This window comes from Mastigoproctus giganteus, chromosome 5, assembly GCF_048544385.1.
Source record: "Mastigoproctus giganteus isolate SK-2022 chromosome 5, ASM4854438v1, whole genome shotgun sequence".
NCBI lineage: Eukaryota > Metazoa > Arthropoda > Arachnida > Uropygi > Thelyphonidae > Mastigoproctus > Mastigoproctus giganteus.
The window spans coordinates 47549899-47573988 of NC_143579.1; the positions used below are offsets into that span (position 1 = coordinate 47549899).

The 24090-nt window shown below is 37.3% G+C and overlaps 1 protein-coding gene across 5 annotated transcripts in view; it reads right to left on the reverse strand.

Moving 5' to 3' along the window:
* The window catches only part of LOC150085373 (uncharacterized), a 444699-nt gene that overhangs the window by 209090 nt on the left and 211519 nt on the right, over positions 1 to 24090 (reverse strand). For all 5 annotated transcript variants that reach the window (XM_090373179.1, XM_090373178.1, XM_090373180.1 and 2 more), the window contains 2 exons: positions 19197 to 19290; positions 10177 to 10910 (listed from right to left, as the gene is read on the reverse strand). In XM_090373179.1, coding sequence (XP_090229305.1) covers positions 10177 to 10910; positions 19197 to 19290 — 828 coding nt within the window. The remainder of the gene's footprint in view (positions 1 to 10176; positions 10911 to 19196; positions 19291 to 24090) is intronic.

Genomic DNA, 24090 nt, shown 5'->3' on the forward strand with positions numbered 1-24090 from the left:
GCATTTTAATTTTAATTATGATATCTAATTTGATACTTACCACATAATTATATAAGTATGTAATGTAGAATATTTTATACGTACAAATTTTTGAATATTAAATATTTTTAACCAACATTTGTGCTACTTTTCACTACTGTTTATTAGGGATTAGGAAATCCTACGGCATAGACCGCAACTTACAAATACACATGTTACCTTATGGGAAAACAGTGATCACTTAGCGCTGATTCACTTAGCACTCTGATATTCCGGAACAAATTATCAGCGTTAAGTGGGGGTCACCTGTATTATGATATATAATAAGAGAAAAGAGTTTTTTTTTTTTCAGTTTGCTATGGCTACGAAACAAAAACTATCTCCGGACTAGTCCAACTATGTTTGTGGATAGTATACACTGAAAGGACAGAATTCATGGGATACCTGGTTCCAATGCGATGCTGTCACCACTCTTGCTAGTGGATGAACCCACCGCTTGGCAGGTATACAAGTACACAGCATCACTGCATTCATGTAGACAGTAATCAGATGTCAGTATGGATAAACTTCGTGAGTTAACTGACTTTGAAAGAGGGATGATAGTGGGTGATCAAAGCATGGGTAACTCTATTGCACTGTCCCCATCTGACAGTATCAAGGGTGTATCAGGAATACGCCATTTCCAGAATAACATCTCATCGTGGACAGTGCTGTGGGCCGAGAAAGGCAGTGTATGAACATGGCTGTCGACACCTGTCTCGCATTGTTTCAGCCAACCGGAGAGCGACAGTGGCACAAATCACTGCAGACTTCAATGAGGGAGGTGCCAGAAATGTCTCTACCAGGACCATCAGGCGATCATTACCCGCAATAGATTATGGGAGCTGCCGACCCACCAGAGTCCCGTTGCTAACACCACGACACAAAACTCTAGGCCTCAAATGGGCGAAAGAAAATCGGCATTGGACCCTGGATGATTAGAGATGGGTCGAACGAGTCCCATTTCCAGTTATTTCGAGCAGATGGGATGGTGCATATCTGGTGGAACCGCACGAAGCTATGCACTCGTCATGTCAACAAGGAACTGTTCAGGCAGGTGGACGGTTGATAATGGTCTGGGGCATGTTCAACTGGCACATGTTGGGACCTCTGGTATATCTAGATGCATCTCTGAACAGTCCAGGTTATGTGTCCATCCTTGCAGACCATCTGTATCCGTTCATGGTCATCATGCACCCACAGACAATATGCCTCTCGAAACAGCTGTGGTGACTAGAACATGGCTCAAAGCATTCTAAAAATTTTACTACCATGCAATGGCCCCCCCCATTCACCAGACATGAATCCTGTGAAGCATCTTTGGGATGCTGTGGAAAGGTCTGTTCGAGCTTTGGATCCTCCACCCAGGAATGTGACGGAATCATGGACAGAGGTGCAGCAACCATGAACAGAGGTGCATGGAAATAGCTGTGGAATTCTTTCGTGAACTAATGGACTCAATGCTTTGCTGTGACTGCCCTTATCCGGGCAAAAGGTGGGCCTACCAGTTACTAAATAGGTATCCCATGATTTCTGTCCACTCAGTGTACATGTCTTTAATAAACTAAAGCAAATCATTGATGACACCTCATTTTTGCTGCAGTAGTGCAGGTCAACATTAAAGAGATGATTTTGTAGTCAGTCTGCTATACTTCAGATATGGAGAGAGTACACTAACCATCATGATGACTGCTACTTTTGTGTGGTAGACATGTCAAAGTTTAAAAGGTCTGTGGATCAAAGAGCTGTAGTATATACCAACATCCCATCCTCTATTGCTCTGAGGCTATACAGTGAAGACTTGCTAATCCCCAATCCCTTCCAAGTTTTCAGAAATGAATGATGAATCAGGTGAACAGGATAATTGGGATTACACTTCAGAAGTCTGTTTAAGTAAAGCACTACATTTCTGTAATCAGCAAGAACTGGATTATTCAGTGAGGGACTTGGGTCTAACCAAATCCAATGCTGAGATCCTAACATCTAGTTTAACTCTTTCGTATTTATCTCTACAATTGTTATATAAGTAGTAAACCTGGGTTGAAAAGACTAGAAAAGGAGACTCTAAAAGGAAATTGATATCATGTCAAATTTGAATTTTTTTCCCCCGTTACAGTAAATAATAAACCAAAACTAGATAATATTAGCGAGTTAACAAAACCAAATTTTCATATTAATATTTGTAGTAGTAATTTTTTTTAAGCAATCATATTTATTCGATTTCATTCTTCACCTCTCCCCACAATTTGATGCTGGCTTTCAAAAGTTTATAACACAGCTTACAATAATAAATTTGCCTTGAAATTTTGTTATTACGTCATAATAAGTGAGAAAGATTTTGTAACCATACAAATTTCAAAAACTAATTTGTTATGAATAGTCAAGTTTTTTTTTTTTTTCTCTCGCTCTCCTTTTTTTGCACATAAGGTAAGTGCATAATGAAAGCTAAAGTTTCAGTGTCACATCAGTTTTTGGAAATTTATAATGTGGCTGCTAAAAATTTCCTTAAACTCTTGTCAGTAGATGCAACACCATTGAAGAAATATATATACAGGGTGTTTTAAAAGTGATGGTCAATAATTTAAAGGTGAACTGTACAGACTATCATCGAATATCATCGTTTATCAGCGAATATCATCGTTTAAGGGCACAAAAGGTGATATAGTTGTACACGTTGGCACTAATAATATTAAGAGTAGGAGACCGGCAGAATTACTTAACAAGTACAGGTCACTGTTGAACAAAAGCCGAGAATTAGGGTTGAATTTGAAAGTGTCTGCAATTCTGCCCAGACATGATAGGAGGGAGTATATGATGAGAACCTTGTCGATCAATTCGGCCCTGGAAAGATTGTGCAAGGCTCAAGGGGTAGAATTTTTTTCAGCCTGGACTGTACTTGTTAACAGGAGAGATTGCTTCTACAGGGATGGGATACACTTAAATAGAAAGGGTGCAAGAATATTTGCTGATGCTATCGAGGCAGTGTTAGGTGGGTTGGAAAACTGCTAGCTTGGGGGGAGACAAAGACCAATAGATTGACAGTAGCCACTGGCAGAGGTGAAAGAGATTCTTGCACTGCTTCTATTAGAATGAGCAAAAGCCTGAAAAACAAGATGCATGGTATTTCAGAGACTGCTGGGAGCCATTGCGGTACAAGTAAACACATGGGTTGTGTTAGGGTAGCTAAGAATAGAAACAGGTGCAGGTATACTTGCGTGTAAACCAATGCTAGGAGTTTAGTAAATAAATTTGATGAATTTGAGGTATTGCTCAAAACATCAAAGGCAGATATTGTTGGGATATCAGAGACGTGGTGTCACACAGATATAAGGGATGCAGAACTGCAATTTGGGGAGTACAACGTCTACAGAAAGGATAGACAGGATAGGAAGGGGGGAGGGGTTATGCTATTAGTTAAGAAACACATAAAAACCAAGGAAGTGAAGCCAGTCGACATCGCTGGACAGTGCAGTGTTGAGTCAGTTTGGTGTGACATAAGCATTGGGAGATCAAAATTGAGAGTAGGATTGGGCTATAGGCCTAATGACTCTGATGAGTATAATAAGGAATTGTACAGGGAAATAGAGTGGGCCAGTAAATCAGAGAGTCTTATAATGGGAGATTTTAATTTCCCAGATATTGACTGGAATTTGGGGGCTGGTTACTCACACACTAGCAGGGCTTTTGTGGATTTATTGGATGATTGTTTTCTACATCAGCATGTTCGGGAGGCAACTAGAGGGAGTAATACTCTTGATTTGATTATCAGCAGTGATTCTTCATGCATTAAGAATCTGCAGATAAATGAACCACTAGGTGGCAGTGATCACAGTGTGCTGAAGTGGGATTTACTCAAAGAGGTAACTACCATTAGGGGTAAAGGGAAGGATTATTGCTTTCGTAAAGGCTACTAAGATGGACTGAGACAGTATTTAAATTCTATACAGTGGGACCAACTGATGATGTTACCAACAGCAAATTCAAAATGGGAAGCATTCAAAGAACTTATCTTGGAAGCTACTAGGCTTTACATACCAACTAAGAAATATTGTTCAAGGTTTAGGCCAAAATGGATGTCAGATGAACTAATGAGGCATATGGCAGAGAAGAAAAATGCATGGGATACTTACAAATTAACACATGACACAGAAGCCTATGATAGATACAAGTTGATATGCAACCAAGTTACAAAGGAGGTTAGGCAGGCGAAGGCAGATTACGAGAAATCCTTGGCAAGGTATGCAAAGAAAAACAACAAAGAGTTCTTTACTTATGTAAACTCTAGAAGGAAGGGGATGAATCAGATTGGTCCACTTGACATTGATGGGTCAACTGTTGATGATCCTGCTCAGGTAGCTAACAAACTAAATGAATATTTTGCATCGACATTCAACATGAGGAGTTATTCAGCAAGGGGAATGCCAGAGGTGTATTCAACTCTAGCAGTAATCTACAGAAACTTGAAATAACTGGGAGTAAAGTGGAGGAGAAACTGTTGAAGATAAACACAAGAAAGGCACCCGGGGTGGATGGGATCTATCCAGTTATATTAAAGGATGCAGCAAAGGAAGTAAGCAAACCCTTAGCCATAATTAAGAGAGCTTCCTTGGACTCAGGGGAGGTACCCATAGACTGGAAATGTGCAAATGTGACCCCAATTCACAAAGGAGGATCAAAGGCTGACACAAGTAATTATAGACCTGTGAGCTTAACTTCTGTTCCAGGAAAATTAATGGAGGCACTGGTTAAAGAAGCACTGCAGGATCATTTAGAGAAGACTTCAGTTATAGCTCAGACACAGCATGGTTTTGTTAAGGGGAAGTCTTGCCTGACCAACTTGATTGGATACTATGATGCAGTCACAAAAGAACTGGATGCAGGGAATAACTTCGATATTATATACTTGGATCTTAGAAAGGCTTTTGATACTGTTGCACATGGAAGACTGCTACACAAATTGGAGCAGTGTGACATTGGAGGCAAATTGCTGCTATGGATAAAGGGGTGGTTGAGGGGGAGAAGACAGAGAGTGGTAATCAATGGACACTGCTCATCGTGGACTAATGTTATTAGTGGAGTCCCTCAGGGCTCAGTGTTGGGTCCATTATTGTTTTCTGTATTTATAAATGATATTGATGATGGTATATCAAGCTTAATGTCCAAGTTTGCAGATGATACAAAGGTTGGCAGGGTTGTCACGGACACTACTGACACTATGCTGCTGCAACAGGATCTGGAAAGGTTGAGCAGATGGGCTGAGAGGTGGCAAATGAAGTTTAACATTGACAAATGTAAAGTACTACACAGACAGTGGTAGAGAATGAAAGGGACTTGGGGGTGATTGTGCAGGCAGATATGAAATTCTCTGAGCAGTGCAGACTAGCTGCAAGAGTAGCTCATGGAGTATTGTCAATGATATACAGGAATTTTTCCAGCAGGGATAAGGAGGTGATTATTCCATTGTATAAGGCAATGGTCAGCCCACACCTAGAGTACTGTATACAGGTCTGGAGGCCTCATTTCAAGAAGGATGTAGAGCTGCTGGAACGAGTACAGAGAAGGGCAACAAGATTAGTGAATGGAACAAAGGGGTGCTCTTACGAAGAAAGGCTTAAGTTTTGCAAATTACAGTGTCTGGAGACTAGGCACCAGCAAGGTGATCTGATAGCGGTGTATAAAGCCTTGAATGGTTTAAGCATGCTCAATGCTGATGGGATTCTTCTTCTAGCTCAGAAAAATCACCTGAGAGGGCATAAATTCAAATTGAGGAAAGACAGATGTAGGATAGACGTGCAGAAATTTGCCTTTAGCCAGCGGGTGGTTGGTTGGTGGAACAGACTTCCATCCCTTGTGGTGGAGGTTGATAGCCTAAATAAGTTTAAGGCTCAGCTGGACAGGTATTTTGAACGAACAGAGGGGTGAAGTGGAAGTGGTTTTTTTTTTTTTTTTTTTTGGCTGATGCTGCATAAGCTTGCTTTCTTGCATCAAATGCCTCTACTAATGCTAATGCTAATGCTAATGACTACAATATGAAAAAAAAGGTTAGTAAACATAAGTCCTTAAGTGAATTGTTTTCAAGATATTGCATATTTCTAGTTGGGATCCACCACTGACTTGTTTGTTTAGGTTAGGTTATGTTCATTCTCTCCATTTCCCCTCTTTCAATGCTCTGAGAGCGCATTAAGATCCTCTCTCATAGCAGGCATACCAGTACTTGTCAAGGGATAGTCAACATGGAAAGAGGTTACAGCAACGAAGAGTATGTGGGCATGCACGTCATGTATGGTAAAACCAACGATAGTGCACTCGAGGCTGCACGTTTGTACCAAGGAGCATTTCCCCCGCCGAAGGCAGGGAAATCGCGCACAACAGGCGCACATTCATCAGGGTACATCAACGCCTTAGAGAACATGGAGTATGAGCAGGTAGGCCCAGAACACCTGATGTTGAGAAAAGAACATCCAATAACATGTAACATCTGTAAAATCCTGTGGTGTTGAAAATTAAAAATGTATTATCTTATGTTTAATAAAAGCACCTTTAGCAAAGGATTCACAGCTTTTTGCTAAACTAGTGCTCCCGTAGTCAGTGGCGAATATTTACAGACAATATGCATTATCTCGAAAACGGTTCATTTGCAGCCTGATGTTCACTGGGACTTTTTTTGCTTATATTAGTTTGTACTTTTCACCTTTAAATTATTGACCATCGTTTTTGAAACACCCTGTATAATATATATATATTTTTTTTCAATAATCTCAATTTCTTCATGCTCAAAGCAAAAGAACATTGGGAATGGAGAATGTTTTCTACTTCTGTAAATAGGAATTACTTAGAACTAGTGTCCTGGTAAGTGAGAGATACAATATTCTCTGGATCATCTAAGAGCTGATGTACAATGTATACAGACCATCTTGAGAATAAACATAGTGTAAAGCATTTTCCTGCACTTCAGTTATCACAATAAAAGTAAAAGAAAATCTATTTTTCAATCAATTATATCTTTTTTTTTTTCTTTTTTTCTCCCCAGCTCAGAACAGAAAATGCAGAACTTTTTCTTGGAATTTGGTGATTATGTTAAATATATATCAAAGAAAGATTCTGTAAAAATACAATTTTCAAACAAACATCCATTATGAGTAGCGCACTTTTTTTTTTTTTTTGCACACAAAGTAACAATAGAGGTGAAAGTTTCAAGTTAGACACTACTTTTCAGAAATTTATAACTCAGTTGCTAATAGCTTATTTCTTACAAGATCAAATACACATCTCAGAAAGCTGCTATAGCAATAAGATTTTCAAAAAACAAATCTGTATAAGTAACAAACTTATTTTTTATTCAGTTGGCAAATGTAACCAAACAAATTTCAAAAAATAATTTGTTATGAATAGTCAAGCTTTTTTTTTTTTTTTTTTTACTTTTGCATATAAGGCAAGTATATAATGCAAGCTAAAGTTTCAGTTTGACATGTTTCTGGAAATTTATAACATGGCCGTCAAAAATTTCCTCAAACTCTTGTCAGTAAATGCAATACCATCGAAGAAAGATTTCTAACATCACCTTATTTTTTATTCAGCTGGCAATGTGGTGTTTTCTGTTTGACACAAATTTTTGCAATTTACAATGAAGCTGCCAACAGATGAATTTCCTTGAAATTTTGTTGGTAGAGGCAATGAACACTGAAGAAAGAAAATCTAATTTTTTTTGAGAAAATTTATTATAAGGGGTGTGAACATTTTTCTTTGCATGATGAAAAGAAACTATTATAGTGGGGTTTTTTTTCTGATCAAAACATGTGGGAGAAGAGAGATGCCTTAGATGAGCAAATAAGCTAGCTACTACATGATAGCAACAGTTTATTCATTACAATTATAGTGTTACCCATGGATATTTCAAAATTTGGCAATGTGATAATTCTTTCTAAAGCCAGTTTAGTGAGAGCTGCACCCACTTGCTTATGCCAAGAATAAATTAAAAAGGCTTAATAGCATTTAACACTTGATCCAACATTTTTCCTTTCTTGATAACTAATGGAGATATGAAGAATTTTAAATGGAGAAATCAAAGAAAACATTTTTGTTGATAGGCAACGGATGTTTCAGCTGTGTGGATAGAGTACATGAATAGCATAAAATCACAGAAATTTAATCTGGGTCTAATAGCCCCACATCTGGTATCAAAGAGTTGAAAGAGTGGAATCTACTAGATTCCGCCTGCAAGACATCTACATACAGAAAAAGTCCTGTCACTCATGCAAATTTTCATGTTTGCCGAATTCCTGTGCTACTGTTTTGATTTGGTCTCTACAAAGAAATTGGTATTAGTCACAATTCAGAAAAGTGGGATCTTTTTACAGACAGTTTAAAAATAGGAAAATATACCTATCAAATTCTTTTGCACCTTCTTTTTCATTTCATAGAAGACCACAGAAATGTGAAATATATATTAGAAAATATCAAGTATGACCAGTACAAATGGGATGCCTGTGGGGACTTCAAGATGCTGGGATTCCTTCTGGGTTTGCGAGAATATTTCATTTAAGTTTCCCTGCTCTCTTTCTCTCTCTGCCTCTGGGACAGCAGGGGAATAGATCAGCACTATAGAAGAAGAGAATGCTCTAACAGAATTGTTGCCAACAGGTGTACACAATACAGTAAACAATCCCTAGGTTCCAAGAAACAGTCTTGCTTTCATTATTTCATATCAAGCTGGGACTGGTCAAGAATTTGTCAAAAAGCACTGGATCCTCCTCAAGGTGACACCTTCAAGCATATACAATCTACTCTTCCAAAATTGTCGATGCAAAAGTGAAAGGTGGCATATTTATTTGGCTACAATAACTGAAAGACAAAATGACTAATATTGAACAAAATGCCTGGAATTAATTTCATGTTGTAGTGAATGGCTCTGATGGTAACTTCACTCTTAATGTTACATTAAGAGTGAAAATTATGGAAAAATTGGATGCAGAATGTTAATCAGACTTCATTATTTGCACTTTTGTCTGTATGGAAACAAAACATGATTAACAAATTTGATATAGTATTGTTACATATTTATTTTTCTTTCATTTCTGAGCAATCACTGATGCTGTGCAACAACTAAGGTTACATTCAGAAACAACATAACCAAATTCAAAGAAATACCAAGAAATGCAGATAAACAAAACCTTTTTGAAAATTTGTTACATAGGGTAATTTGCCTAATGATGGAAGCTATGATAATTGATAAATTTTCCAATCACAGAACAATGCTTTGTCTGCTCAAAGAATGTTGTTAAACATACTACATCTCTTGAAGAGGACGAGAATAATCCTCTTTCCATGGTAAAAAGTGTTCAGAAAATGTTATGCATCTACCAGCCTTCCACAAACAATCCTTGGACAAAATAAGGTTTCCATGCACAGTTATGCAGTTCCTTTTTTAGCAGAGCACAGACTATGTAAGTTGTCATTCCACATTCTCTTGAAGACTACTGTATGGATTTCTTTGGACTGTGGGTGAACACGTGATAATTCATAATTGTTTTAGGACCTAATACAACGTGTTTCTCTTGCAAAACTAGACACAATCATTGCACTGTAATTAGACTGGCACACTTCATATCTTGTTACAATTTTGTGCAAGTTCCTAGATTTAAGCGGTTAGACATCTTTCTATCTAAAAGCAATAAAATTAATTATTTTTAATATTAGCTTTACATCAGTATATTGTTATAGCTCTTATTTTAGGCATTATATCAAAATAAAAATGAGTATATTATTAGATGCTCTGCAGTAAACTGAAAATTCAATCTCACTGTTTTTTTTTTTTTTTTTTTTTAATAGCCTTTGTACACTAATATGGTTGGTTATCAGTGATTAATTAATTCAGCATATTAATATCAGTGCTTTATAAATTTATTTCTGCTTTTTAAATTTCAAATAAGTAATAGCAAACAGTAAATACACTTGACAGAAAGGAATTTAATTATTATTATTATTCTGTTAAAAACTGTTGGGTAAACTGGAACTTAAATTTATTTTATAGTTTTCAAAATATTCACCTAAGTTTTGGGAAATTTTTACTTAATTTTTCTTAGCCACTTCAGTGACAAACATTTTAATAAATATCAAAATTTATAAAATAATCTAATAAGAGAAAAACAACCTCAATACCTCGGTACACTGTTTTTCTTGTGTTTCTTTCTTTCTCCTTTTTCAGATGAATGACTACGAGATCGTTTTACTTGATTTTCTGACTGTGAATCCTGACTATCCCCTGTAGCAGCTGATATTTCACCATTAATAAAGTTTTCATACATACTGCTAAAAGTTGGTGTGGGGCTTGTTGTAGCAGTAGTAACAGTAACAGATGCTGCAACTGATGATGACACTTGGGAGGTGGGAGAAAGTTTGGTAGATACTTTGCTTGAAGCACCACTTGCACAACCACCAAGAGAGTTATTATCATTTCTTTTCTTTTTGTGTTTGTCTGAACCAAACACAGGGCTACCACTAGGAGTTATAACAGTTTCAGTAAAGTTAGCAGTGGTAAATTTACTTCCAATACTACTCGTACTACTTACAGATGCTGTAGTTTCTGGTTTGTTATTACTAAGATCACTTGAACCAATTACTTCTAAATTGCTACTGCTATTACTGTTGCTACAATTACTATCACTGTGTGAATTCTCAGTACCCAAAGAACCATTTGCATTTTCTCTATTACGGTTATCCTCAATGCCACTGAAAGATGATTTATTTTTCTTATCACTTCTGTTTCGATTCTTTTCTTTGACCTCTGGACGTGGAGGAGGAGGAGAGTGTTTTTCTGGACTTGGCTCAGGTGTAGCATTGTCTGCTGGAATAGGCTTAAAGGCAGGAATTGTTTTAATGTTGCTATCTTTTTTCTAAAAAAATAAAAACAAAAAAACCACTAAAAAACTTGCTTGCATATGATTTACAGATTACAATAAACATAATGAATAATATGCTAAGTGTAATAACTACAAGTAAATCTGTCCATAATTTTACACATAAAATACCTTTCAATGATGCAAAAATTAGATACATATATGGGTGCAGCAGTTAAATATATGCATGACAAGAAGCATTATCTCCTCCTATTGTAGGTAACTAACAGGTTAGTAATAAAGCCTGCTCTCCACAATATATTCATGTTTTTGCAATATTGGTATGAACATGGCAGATATTATAGGCTTTTTCCTGCTGCACTGACTATTTTAGTTCTACTGCACCAGTTAAAATGAGTTATTGTGTATTAGGTGCATATAAGTGTACTAACACTACTAACTTATGTTAACTGTGCTAACTTATTATGTATTATATATGTACATATATAATACATAATAATCAGCATTAGTAGAGGCATATGATGCAAGAAAGCAAGCTTATGCAGCATTAGCCAAAAAACAACCCCCTCCCATCTCACCCCTTCATTCGTTCCAAGCTCAGCCTTAAATTTATTTAGGCTATCAACTTCCACAACAAAAGATAGAAGTCGGTTCCACCAATCAACTACCCGATGGCTAAAAGCAAATTTCCACACATCTATTCTACAACTGTCTTTCCTCAATTTGAATCTATGCACCGAAGATTCTTAATCTGAGCAAGAGGAAGAATCCCATCAGCATTCCGTTTGCTCATCCCATCCAAGGCCTTATAAACCTCAATCAGATCACCTTGCAGGTGCTTATTCTCCAGGCACTGCAATTTGCAGATTTAAGCCTTTCTTGGTAAGAGCACCTGTTTGTTCCCCTCACCAATCTTGTTGCCCTTCTTTGTACTTGTTCTAGCAACTACATCTTTTCTAAAATGAGACCTCCAGACCACTGCATTGTATAACAGGATAATTACCTCCATGTCCCTGCTAGCAAAATTCCTATATATCATTGACAAGACTCCATGACCTGCCCCGGCAGCCCATCTGCACTGCTCAGTGAACTTCATATTTGACTGCACAATTACCCCATGTATTTTTCACTTTCCACTTCTCTGAGTGTAGTGTCACACAGTTGATACTGTTTCTCTTGGGTTACTGCTACCCATATGCAGTACTTTGCATTTGCCAACATTAAACTTCAGTTGCTACTTCTCAGCCCATTTGCCCAACTAGACCCAGTTGGAGTAGCATACTATCTTTACTGTCGGTAACATCCCTGCCAACTTTTGTATCATCTGCAAACTTGGATATTAAACCTGATATACCTTCATCAATATCATTGATAAATATACAAAACAACAATGGGCCCAACACCAAACCCTGGGAATCACCACTAATGACATTTGTCCATGAAGAGCAGTATCCATTGATTACCACTCTTTGTTGTCTCGCACTCAACAATCCCTTTATCCATTGTAGCAACTTATCCTTAATGTCATACTTCTCCAATTTCTACAGCAGTCTTCCATATGCAACAGTATCAAAAGATTTCCTGAAATCAAAGTATATGATATCAAAATTATTTTTGGCATTCAGTTCCTTTGTGACCAGATCATAGTATCCAATCAAACTGGTCAGACAAGACCTCCCTTTAACAAACCCATGCTGTGTCTTAACTATTACTGCAGTCTTGTCTAGATGATCTTGCAATGCTCCTTTAACCAGTGATTCCATTATTTTCCTCAGAACACAAGTTAAACTAACAGGTCTATAGTTACATGTGTCACCTTTTGAACCCCCGTTGTGAATTGGTGATACATTTGCACACCTCCAGTCCATGGGAACCTCCCATGAGTCCAAGGAAGCTCTCATAATTATGCCTAAGGGTTTGCTTAATTCCTTTGCTGCATCCTTTAATATAACTGGATAGATCCCGTCCACCCCGGGCGCCTTTTTTTATGTTTAACTTCAACAATTTCTCTTCCACTTTGCTCTCAGTTATTACAAAATCACTTAGCTCCCTGTTAGAGTTTGATAAACTTCTGGCACTCCCCTCAGTGAATAACTCCTCATGTGTGAATGTAGATGATGCAAAATACTCATTCATTTTATCAGCTACTTGAGCATGATCATCAATAGTGAAGCCATCTAGCTTGAAGGATAGGGTGGACGCCCTCGAACAATTTAAAGTGAGGGACCAATCAAGCTCTCAGCTGCCCACATCAACACAAGAGATTGCACTTGGTCATCACGGAACACAGGGGAAACCCCCAAGGCAGAATGTGCTGGTCCCACAGGCACTAGTAGTTGTTGGTGACTCTATTGTCAGGGAAACGGGAAACATGCTTTGTAAAAAGGATAGGTGGAACAGGACCAGGGTATGTTTGCCAGGGGCAAAGGTTGATGACATTATAGAGCGGATATCATCTTTTAAGGGCACAAAAGGTTATATAGTTGTAGACGTTGGCACTAATGATATTAAGAGTAGGAGACCAGCAGAATTACTTAACAAGTACAGGTCACTGTTGAAAAAAAACCGTGAATTATTGTTAAATTTGAAAGTGTCTGCAATTCTGCCCAGACACGATAGGAGGGAGTATATGAGGAGAGCCTTGTCGATCAATTCGGCCCTGGAAAGACTGTGCAAGGCTCAAGGTGTAGAATTTTTTTCAGCCTGGTCTGTACTTGTTAACAGAGGGGACTGCTTCTACAGGGATGGGATACACTTAAATAGAAAGGGTGCAAGAATATTTGCTGATGCCATCGAGGCAGTGTTTGTTTGTTTGTTGTTTGGTAACATTAGCAACTAAGGCCATACTGCTCTGGGGATATGCGGTGGTCATTCCCTGACCTTTCCACATCTTCCATATTTGGTGGTCACTGGCTCAAACCCCGGTGTAATCAAGAAGGGTGTGCTACGCACTGCGCCTCCTGCCCACCTGGCTACAGAGGCACCTCCCGAGACAGTGTTAGGTGGGTTGGAAAACTGCTAGCTTGGGGGGGGGGGAATACAAGGACTAATAGATTAGCAGTAGCCATTGGCAGAGGTGAAAGTAATTCTTGCACTGCTTCTATTGGAATGAGCAGAAGCCTGGAAAACAAGATGCAGGATATTTCAGAGACTTCTGGGAGTCATTGTGGTACAAGTAAACACATGGGTTGTGTTAGAGTAGCTTGTGTGTACACCAATGCTAGGAGTTTGGAAAATAAATCTGATGAATTTGAGGTATTGCTCAAAGCATCGAAGGCAGATATTGTTGGGATATCAGAGACGTGGTATCACACAGATATAAGGAATGCAGAACTGGAATTTGGGGAGTACAACGTCTACAGAAAGGATAGACAGGATAGGAAGGGAGGAGGGGTTATGCTATTAGTTAAGAAAGACATAAATTCCAAGGAAGTGAAGCCAGTCGACATCGCTGGACAGTGCAGTGTCGAGTCAGTTTGGTGTGACATAAGCATTGGGAGATCAAAATTGAGAGTAGGAGTGTGCTATAGGCCTAATGACTCTGATAAGTATAATAAGAAACTGTACAGGGAAATAGAGTGGGCCAGTAAATCAGAGAGTCTTATAATGGGGGATTTTAATTTCCCGGGTACTGACTGGAATTTGTGGGTTGGTCACTCTCACACTAGCAAGGCTTTTGTGGATTTATTGGATGATTGTTTTCTACATCAGCATGTTAAGGAGGCAACTAGAGGGAGTAATACTCTTGATTTGATTATCAGTAGTGATTCTTCATGCATTAAGAATCTGCAGATAGAGGAACCACTAAGTGGCAGTGATCAGAGTGTGCTGAAGTGGGATTTACTCAAAGAGGTAACTACCATCAGGGGTAAAGGGAAGTGTTATTGCTTTCTTAAAGGCGACTACGATGGTCTGAGACAGTATTTAAATTCTATACAGTGATACCAACTGATGAGGTTACCAACAGCAAACTCAAAATGGGAAGCATTCAAAGAACTTATCTTCCAAGCTAATAGGCTTTACATACCAACTAAGAAATATTGTTCAAGGTTTAGGCCTAAATGGTTGTCAGATGAACTAATGAGACATATGGCAGAGAAGAAAAATGCATGGGATACATATAAATTAACATGTGACACAGAAACCTACGATAGATATAAGTTGATCTGTAACCAAGTTACAAAGGAGGTTAGGCAGGCAAAGGCAGATTACGAGAAATCTTTGGCAAGGGATGCAAAGAAAAACAGCAAAGAGTTCTTTATTATGTAAACTCTAGAAGGAAGGGGATGAATCAGATTGGTCCACTTGATATCAATGGTTCAACTGTTGATGATCCTGCTCAGGTAGCTAACAAACCGAATGAGTATTTTGCATCTACATTCACACATGAGGAAATCTGTAGGGAAGTGGAGGCCAGAAGTTTATCAAACTCTGGCAGGGAGCTAAATGATTTTGTAATAACTGAGAACAAAGTAGAGGAGAAATTGTTCAAATTGAACATAAGAAGGGCACCTGGGGTGGATGGGATCTATCCAGTTATATTAAAGGAAACAGCAAAGGAAGTAAGCAAACCCTTAGCCGTAATTATGAGAGCATCCTTGGACTCGGTGGACGTCCCCATGGACTGGAGATGTGCAAATGTATCTCCAATTCACAAAGGGTGATCAAAGAGTAATTACAAACCTGTTAGTTTGACTTTGTTAGTTTCAGGAAAAATAATGGAGTCACTGGTTAAATCAGTGATGCAGAATCACCTAGACAAGACTGTAGTAATAGTTCAGAAAGTATGGGTTTGTTAAGGGGAAGTCTTATCTGACCAATTTGATTGGATACTATGATATGGTCACAAAGGAACTGGATGCAAAAAATAATTCTGATATCATATAGAGCCACTCCCCAACTTACATAAGGGTTGCATTCCCCGGAACTCTATGTAAGTCGGAATTTCCCTAAATGCTTATGCAGCACTCGCAAATTTATTGAAGCAAAAAAGAAATGTTCGACGAACATGTAAACAGAATTATTTATTCAATTTTTTTTTTTATCTCCAAGCAGGAAAATTTACAAAAGTGCACAAAATTACAAAAATTACAAAAAGAGAGAGGAGACAGGCATAACGTCAGCAAGTTCTACCTTTCGAGCATTGTTGCCAGAAATAACTCTCCAGCTGATAAGCACGCTGCTGCGGAAAGTTGAGGGCTTTGGAGATTTAGAAGGGGTTTTTTCCAACACATCACAAAATTTCTCTGCAGCTGCAGAATCGGCACTGGTGACTTCACCGCATACTTTAATGTTTTGGAAACCAGCGTGATGCTTGAATCTATTAAACTACCTGTTGCTTGCCCTGGACTTGGCTTGGGATTCGCCATACTTATCCTTAATATGTTCATAAATACTTCTTGCTTTTGCTTGAATGGCCAATGGGCTCAGGGAAACTTTCTTCTGAATCTCATTTTCCATCTATATTAATAATAGCTTTTTCATCTTCGATATATCACCTGAACACCGTTTTGTGATCATTATGCACTGATCCTTTAACTTGTTCTTTTATATGTGCACTGTCCCTTAAAATAGTATTCACTGTTGAAGCAGCAAGACCTAATTCTGTGCAATAGATGACAAACCTTGTCCTGCTTCGTAATTCTTAATTAATCATCTTCATTTCTAAATCAATTTTGTTTTGTTTCCTAGCACTGCCAGCACTTGCAATTTCCATTAGTTCCTTTCCCTTCACTATTGTAATAAGTAAACAGGAATGAAAAGAAGATTTCAGTGAAGGGAACTCATTTCACCGTAATATCGCAATGTAAAAACTCACAGAATTCCAGTTATTGGTATTATCGCAAGTGCAATAAGATCAAGTTTACTACCCGTTTATAACAGATTGCGCTAACAGAAAAGCCCAATAAACCTGAAAGTGCAAATTGTTTTTTTTTTTTTTTTGTTTTTTGGTAGTGACCTTCAGTAATGCATTTTAGAAAAATATCACAAAGGCATTCAAAATTGATTCTTATAACGGAATATATGATAACGATGAAAGTGTAGTGCAATTTCTAATTACAAAGTTTGTCAATCTTTGTAATTAGAAATAAAGTATGTTCAAGAGCATTGTAAAGACTATTTATTGCTGTTGAGAATGCACAGATAATTGATGAAAATTATAAAGTTTTAGCAATTTAAAAATTATTGGACTATATAGGCAATTTTCTATGGCACCTGTGCAGTTACTGTATCTAGCATAACGTCTTAAATATCGAGAACTATTATAAGAATGTTAACAATTTGAAGATATGCCCTTGAATTTTGCAACAAAAACACCGAAAAAGAATAAACTAGAATAAAAACAGAAACTTATAAAATATTTTTTCATTTACAGGTTGTCCGAAAAATTGTTGTGAGGTTTTAAGTGGCCTATATTTAGAATAATGAGAAATATTTTCAATAAATTAATATTTTTTCCCCTTATATAATTTAAAAAAAAATAAATAAAAAAAAATAACACGTTTTTGTGTGTGCACTATTCACGATACTGCATAAGTCTAATCAATATTCCACTTCTTACCATACGCATGCTTTCGCAAATCTGGTGTAACCTACTGAATAGCGTCTGTTGTTCTTGCTTTCAAATTAACTAGAGCTAGAATTTCTGCACCGTAAACATAATTATTTACAAAGCCTCAAAAGAAAACAAATTAAGGGATGGTAAGTCAGCACTTTTGTTACTTCTCTTGAGAAATATGGCCATGTGCAGTCTTCTGGAAATTTACAGTGTTTGCAGTCATTTTCTTGAAATTGAGGGAAGAAAAAATTTGCTAGACCATCCAATTTATCGGGATAAAAATGGAAACATGTTCCCCTTGGGACTATCACGAATGTGTTCTTGAACAGCTTTTAGAGACACCTAGTGCCCACCAATGTAGGCATACTACATTTAATGGGATGGTTTTGTATTTTTGAAGACAGAATTTCACAAATTCCCACCATTTATTTCTTGGATACCCTGTATATATAAATATATGATCCCTGTTTGTGAAATGTTTGACATATAAAACCAAAGATTACACTAACAAACTACAGGAAAAAAAAATTATCCACATATTTATCAGAACAGGGATCAGTAATAACTGAAACAGCAGCAATTTTTTCCTAACAAACATCACAAACCATATTTAAACTTATAATATTAATGATATTTTTGTACAAATACCTGAAAATATAAATTAAACATTTTCAATGCTTAGTTTCTTAGTATGGGACACATTTTTGATTAGGGAAAAATAATTCTTACCAAAATTAGAATACTGTCTAATTTCAGTAAGACTGACACAGAAAGGTTGACTGATGTAGTAACACTTGACCAAATACATTTTAAAATACATTCATGTGGTATAATAGTGTACTTAGTTGTCATATAACCTACACATATGCCTAACCACATATTGTACCTTTTCCACACAATTAATAGGTCTAAAAAAAAAAAACTTTTGGATTCAGTGATTTGGTTCATTTTAGTTTTACACATAGTTTATAATTATTAAAATTATTAAAAACCATTAAAGTTACTGCACCCTGAAATGAAAATTACAAAAAATAAAGAAATAATATTCACTTGATCCATACACACACATACATGATTATCTACATCAGGAGTGGCCAACTTAATTTGTGATGCCATCTACTTTTTTCATTCAAAATTTGCCGCGATCTACCATCTCAAAAATTTCATTGCACAATGTGTACAAATCGAGGGATGACTGTATATTTAAAATTTGTTGTGCTCGACCAAAATTAAATCTGCGATTGACTTGTTGGCCACCCCTGATCTACATAATTATCTAGACCAGTAGTGTCCAATTTCTAACCACAATGGAACCACAGTATAAAACAGCTACTCATCTGCAGGCAGATCACAATACTGGAATCCCCCCCCTCCCACTATATACAATAGGGGTGGCCAGTGGTACTGGTGATCCTAGTAACAGTGTAAGCACAGAAGTCATAAGGGGCACAAGTGTGTCCTTCCACTTATCCATTTGAATCTATGTGTTATTAAAAAGCATTAGAACCTGTATTTCTTAAATATTAATTGCAGGATTTTGGTCATTAAAAATGGAACTTCAGTTAAATTCCATATCTAGTAGAAATTAAATGTTAATTTTTTTTTATAAAACAAAAACTAACCAACTAGCACTCAAGTGCAATGCATAGCCCAGAGCCCATCAGCTGGACAGCCAATCTATATGCAAATAAACACTTAAAAACAAGTTTTTAAATCAACTACAGTAACATTCCACTTATCATCATAAAGATAATGAAGCTTACCAATTTCTGATAATGGTAATGACAGTATCCACAATATTTTACATTATCTTGATAATTTCCTGCTTCTTCACATAATAATCCAGCGGCTTGAGCGCTAAATCGAGATAATAATGTAAAGGCAAAAAAATAAAATAAAAAATAAAAAACCATAAATACAATTATAACAATACAAAATAAATAGCAGCAATAAAATTTTAAAATGCAATTTTAAAAACTGAAAAAAATGGTGTTTTATTAAAATTGCATTTTAAGTAACTGATGTGGTCAGAGGATTACCTTCTCTCTAATATACAAAACTCTTAAAAAGTGTATACCATACTCCTCTTGGTCTGACTACAGACCCGACAGAAGAGGTCTAAGAATTCCTTAGTCTCTAAGAACATCACATAAGCCATAGATGACTTTCATCAACCAGTGCAATACAATCACTTTGCTTATTTGAGGATTGAAATAGTGGAACCCATATTTAGTCTCCAGAGCAAAACTTCGGCAACTCCACCATCTCTTCAATCATGCAATATGATTGATGTCTTTTGAGGTTATGATGGACAGACATCATGGAGAGTCCAATCTTCCTTACATTTCTATAATACAGCTCTAAAATGGTGATCACAGGCTGGTGAACACAGTTTAGAGCTGTATTTGCTAAATGTTCCACTGGACAGACCCAATTGGTAACTCTCTAGGAGGCTTATAGATCAGCTAGTATATAATCTCATTGCCCTCTACTCTGCCAGAGTGACTGGAGGGAGTCCGAGTAGTGTGTATGCAGGAGGTATTGTCGAGGCCATACCCAAAAACTTCATTATTTCACACATGTCCTTCCTACCTTTTCTCACAACTTAATATATCATGAACAGTCAAACTAAAAGAACAAACTTATCTGCGAAAAGATCTAAACCTCTCAAACACTTGTTTGTTCATTTCACAAGTATGCGTGTCTCAGTTCCAATCTCAATGATGTCCATTTCCACTTACAGTCTGCCAAACCCAATGAACTTTTTTCAGATAGAATTTCAATTATTCCTCTGATTCAACCACTGCTCATCTCAGTTGTCTGAATTATTCGCTGTATGATTCATTTTTTGTGGGTGCTTGTGCATATGTCCACTCTGATGTTCCCTGTCAGAGACTTAATAATTTGGAATCTCCTCTTTGCAACCTTCACTGGCTTAAAATTTCTCTAGACCATACTTTCAAATTTATCTGTTGCCTCTATCATTCTCCTAACTCTACTAATCACTTCGAACTCTTTGACTTCCTCTCTTTGAAACTTGACTTTTTCCAGTCTATCTTTCCTAATAATCACATAATTTACCTTGGTGATTTTAATGTTCACAACTACAGCTGGTCGAGATGCTAAAGCTTTTGAAATTACTAGGTATTTAGGGAAGTAATCAAAGAAGCTACTAGCCTTTTCAACAGGGCCATGCAAAGATACTTGGGGGTCTCAATGCAAAAGGAGTTAAAGTGGCTCATTTATTTATGTTGAGACTTATTTGTTATTTGGTTTTTTTTTTTTTTTTTTAGGAGCATTAGCAACAAGGGCCATATTGCTCCGGGGATATGTGGTGGTCATTCCGACCTTTCCGCATCCTCCGTATTTGGTGGTCACGGGCTCGAACCGCGGTCTAATCAAGAAGCGTGTGCTACACACTGCTGCTCCTGCCTACGGAGGCGCCTATGTTGAGACTGATGGCTCCCTCAATTGGGACAATTACATTGGGGGACCTGGTGCGGCATATCCAATGCATCCCCCATTTGCATGGCTCTGCTTTTCGTACCAACAAAGAAATACTGTTCAAGGTTTAGACCTAAATGGATGTCAGATGAACTATTGAGACACGTGGCAAAGAAAAAAAGTGCATGGGATGCATATAAATATACAGATGCCCATGGTATATATAAATTAGTCTGTAATCAAGTCACAAAGGAAGTTACAAGAAGTCTCTGGAAAGAATGCAAAGAAAAACAGCAACTACTTCTATGCTTATATTAACAGTAGAAGGAAGGAGTTCAATCACATTGGGACACTTTGCTACAGGCTAAATGTTGATGACCCTGCTCAGATTGCAGACAAATTGAATAGGTATTTTGCATTCATATTCACATGAGGAATTCTTTAGGGAAGGGGATGCCAGAAGTTAATAAAACCCTAACAAGGAGCTATGTTAGAAATTTCCCCTTCTGTTATCACAATGACTTTGTGATAACTGAAGGGTAAGTGGAGGAGAAATTGTTGAAGATGGACATAAAAAAAAAAAGGCAGCAGAGGAGGTAGGCAAACCCTTAGCCATAATTATGAGAGTATCCTTGGATTTAGGGGAGGGCCTTTTGGACAGGAGAAGTGAAAATATGTCCCCAATTCATAAAGGGGGATCAAGAGACAACATGAGAAATTAGAGACCTGTTAGCTTAATGTCTGTTTCAGGGAAAATAATGGAATCACTGGTTAAAGAAGTAATGCAAGACCATCTGGACAGGCATGCAATTATACTACAATCTCAACATGGATTCATTAAGGGGCAGTTTTGTCTGACCAATCTGATAGGTTACTATGATGCAGTAACCCAATAACCGGATACAAAAAATAATTCTGACATCATATACTTGGATTTCAGGAAGGCTTTTGATACTGTTGTACCTAAAAGACTTCTGTACAAACTGGAGCAATGAGGCATCAAGGGCAAGTTACTGTAATGGATAAAAGGATGATTAAGTGGAAGAAGAGAGATAGTGGTTATCAAAGGGCACAGCTCTTTGTGGACTGATGTTATTAGTGGAGTTCCCCAGGGTTCAGTGCTGGGTCCATCATTGCTTTCAATATTTATCAATGATATTGATGAAGGTATTTCAGACTTAATGTTTAAGTTTGCAAATGATACAAAGGTTTGGAGGGTGGTTGACGACAGTCATCAGTGAGCTACTTCAAGATCTACGGAAATTGGGTCGATGGGGAGAGAAATAGCAGTTGCAGTTTAACATTGACAAAAGCAAGGTACTGCACATGGGTAGCAGTAACCCCAAAGTAACTTATCAGCTGTGTGATACTACACTCAGGGTAGCGGAGAATGAAAAAGAGCTGGGGGTAATTGTGCAGTCAGACACGAAATTCTAAGTAGTGCAGACATGCTGCCAGGAAAGTTCACAGGGTTTTGTAAATGATACACAGAAACTTTGCTAGCAGGGATAAGGAGATGATTATCCCTTTGTATAAGGCCATGGGGCAAAGGTCAAGAAATCCAACACGACAACCACAGCAAACTACGGGAAAACTTACTGGACAAACTGGTTTATGCTACTGCAGTTTCTCCCTGCATTCTTGGTAAAACAGTGCATGTCATCACTAGTGGTAGTGGAAGTCGAGAAGGATATAATGATTGACACATAGGAGTGACAAATGATAATACCATAGTGTTAAATGATTCATTGATGTGATATATATATATATATATATATATATATATATATATATATATAAAAATCTTTCTTTCTTTTCCTATTATTATCTAACGTAACATTTAAGATTAGGTTAGGAAATATAAAGGAACCTTTTCATATTATTTCCTAACCTAACATTTAATGTCAGGTTATGAAATAACAAAAAATAAAGAAACTTTTCCTTTTTTCCTAACCTATCCTTTAAGGTTAGGTTAGGAAATGTAACCATAAAAATATAAAAAGAAATCAGTAATATGGTTTTTTAATAGCGAAAACACTCATGAACTCCAATAATCTGCTTTTAATAATAAGAAAAAATTAATAATTACAATGTCATGCCTACATGTCAATCAACATATTGCAACAATTGTAAAGCACTAATCAGTCCAAACTAGATTTCGAACAGGCTAAGAGCGGAAAACTTGCTTCTTGTCTAAATGATAGCTAAGCATTCTAGTCCCTTGCCAAAGCTAATGGCCAATTCTTATCTCCACCTCAGTCAAAACCAGATAGTTCTATTGCTGCTTCAGCCAAAGATAAAGCTGATTTGCTAGCATCCTACTTTTCTTCCAACTCATGTATTAATGATCTTGGTAAAACACCCCCCACCATTCCCAACATGCTCCATTCAATGCTTCCTGTGGTTTTCCGTCAAAAGGATGTCAGAAGGATTTTGATGAATCTTGATGCTAAGAAAGCTCCAGGTCCTGATGGTATTTTTCCACTTGTTCTCAAAACCTGTGCTTCTGGACTTACTCCAGTTCTTTGCCACCTCTCCTGTTCTTTGCCACCTTTTGATCTTGGTAACCACTTCCTACCATTCCAAGTACACTGCGTGAATGCCTTCTGTGGTCTTTTGTCAAAAGGATGTCAGAAGGATTTTGAAGAATCTTGATGGTAAGAAAGATTCAGGCTCTGATGGTATTTCTCCACTTGTTATCAAAGCCTGTGCTGCTAAAGTTACTCCAATTCTTTGCTGCCTTTTTTCACTTTCTTAATTCCAAAGGTGTTTTTCCTTCTGCTTGGAAATTTGCTCATATCCAGCCAGTTCCTAAAAAGGGTGACAAGTCCCTTTCATCCAATTATCGTCCCATTCCCCTTACTTCTACTCTTTCTAAAGTAAGGGAGAAATCAATTAACAAATACCTTTTATATCATCCAGAAACATTACTTCAGATCAATGATCACCAGTATGGATTCAGTCAGTGTTAATCCACTGGTGATGTACTGGCTTACGTTACTCATCTGTAGCCAAATTCAATCGAAAAGTTTGGTGAAACTCAAGCAGTTGCTCATGACATTTCAAATTCTTTTGATCGTGTATGGCATAGAGATCGTCTAAATAAGCTTCCATCTTATGGTTTGCCAACTGTTTTTTGTAATTGCGTATCCAGATTTCTCTGTGACCACTCAAGCAGGTGATGGTAGATGGTTCCACCTCCTCTAACTTCTC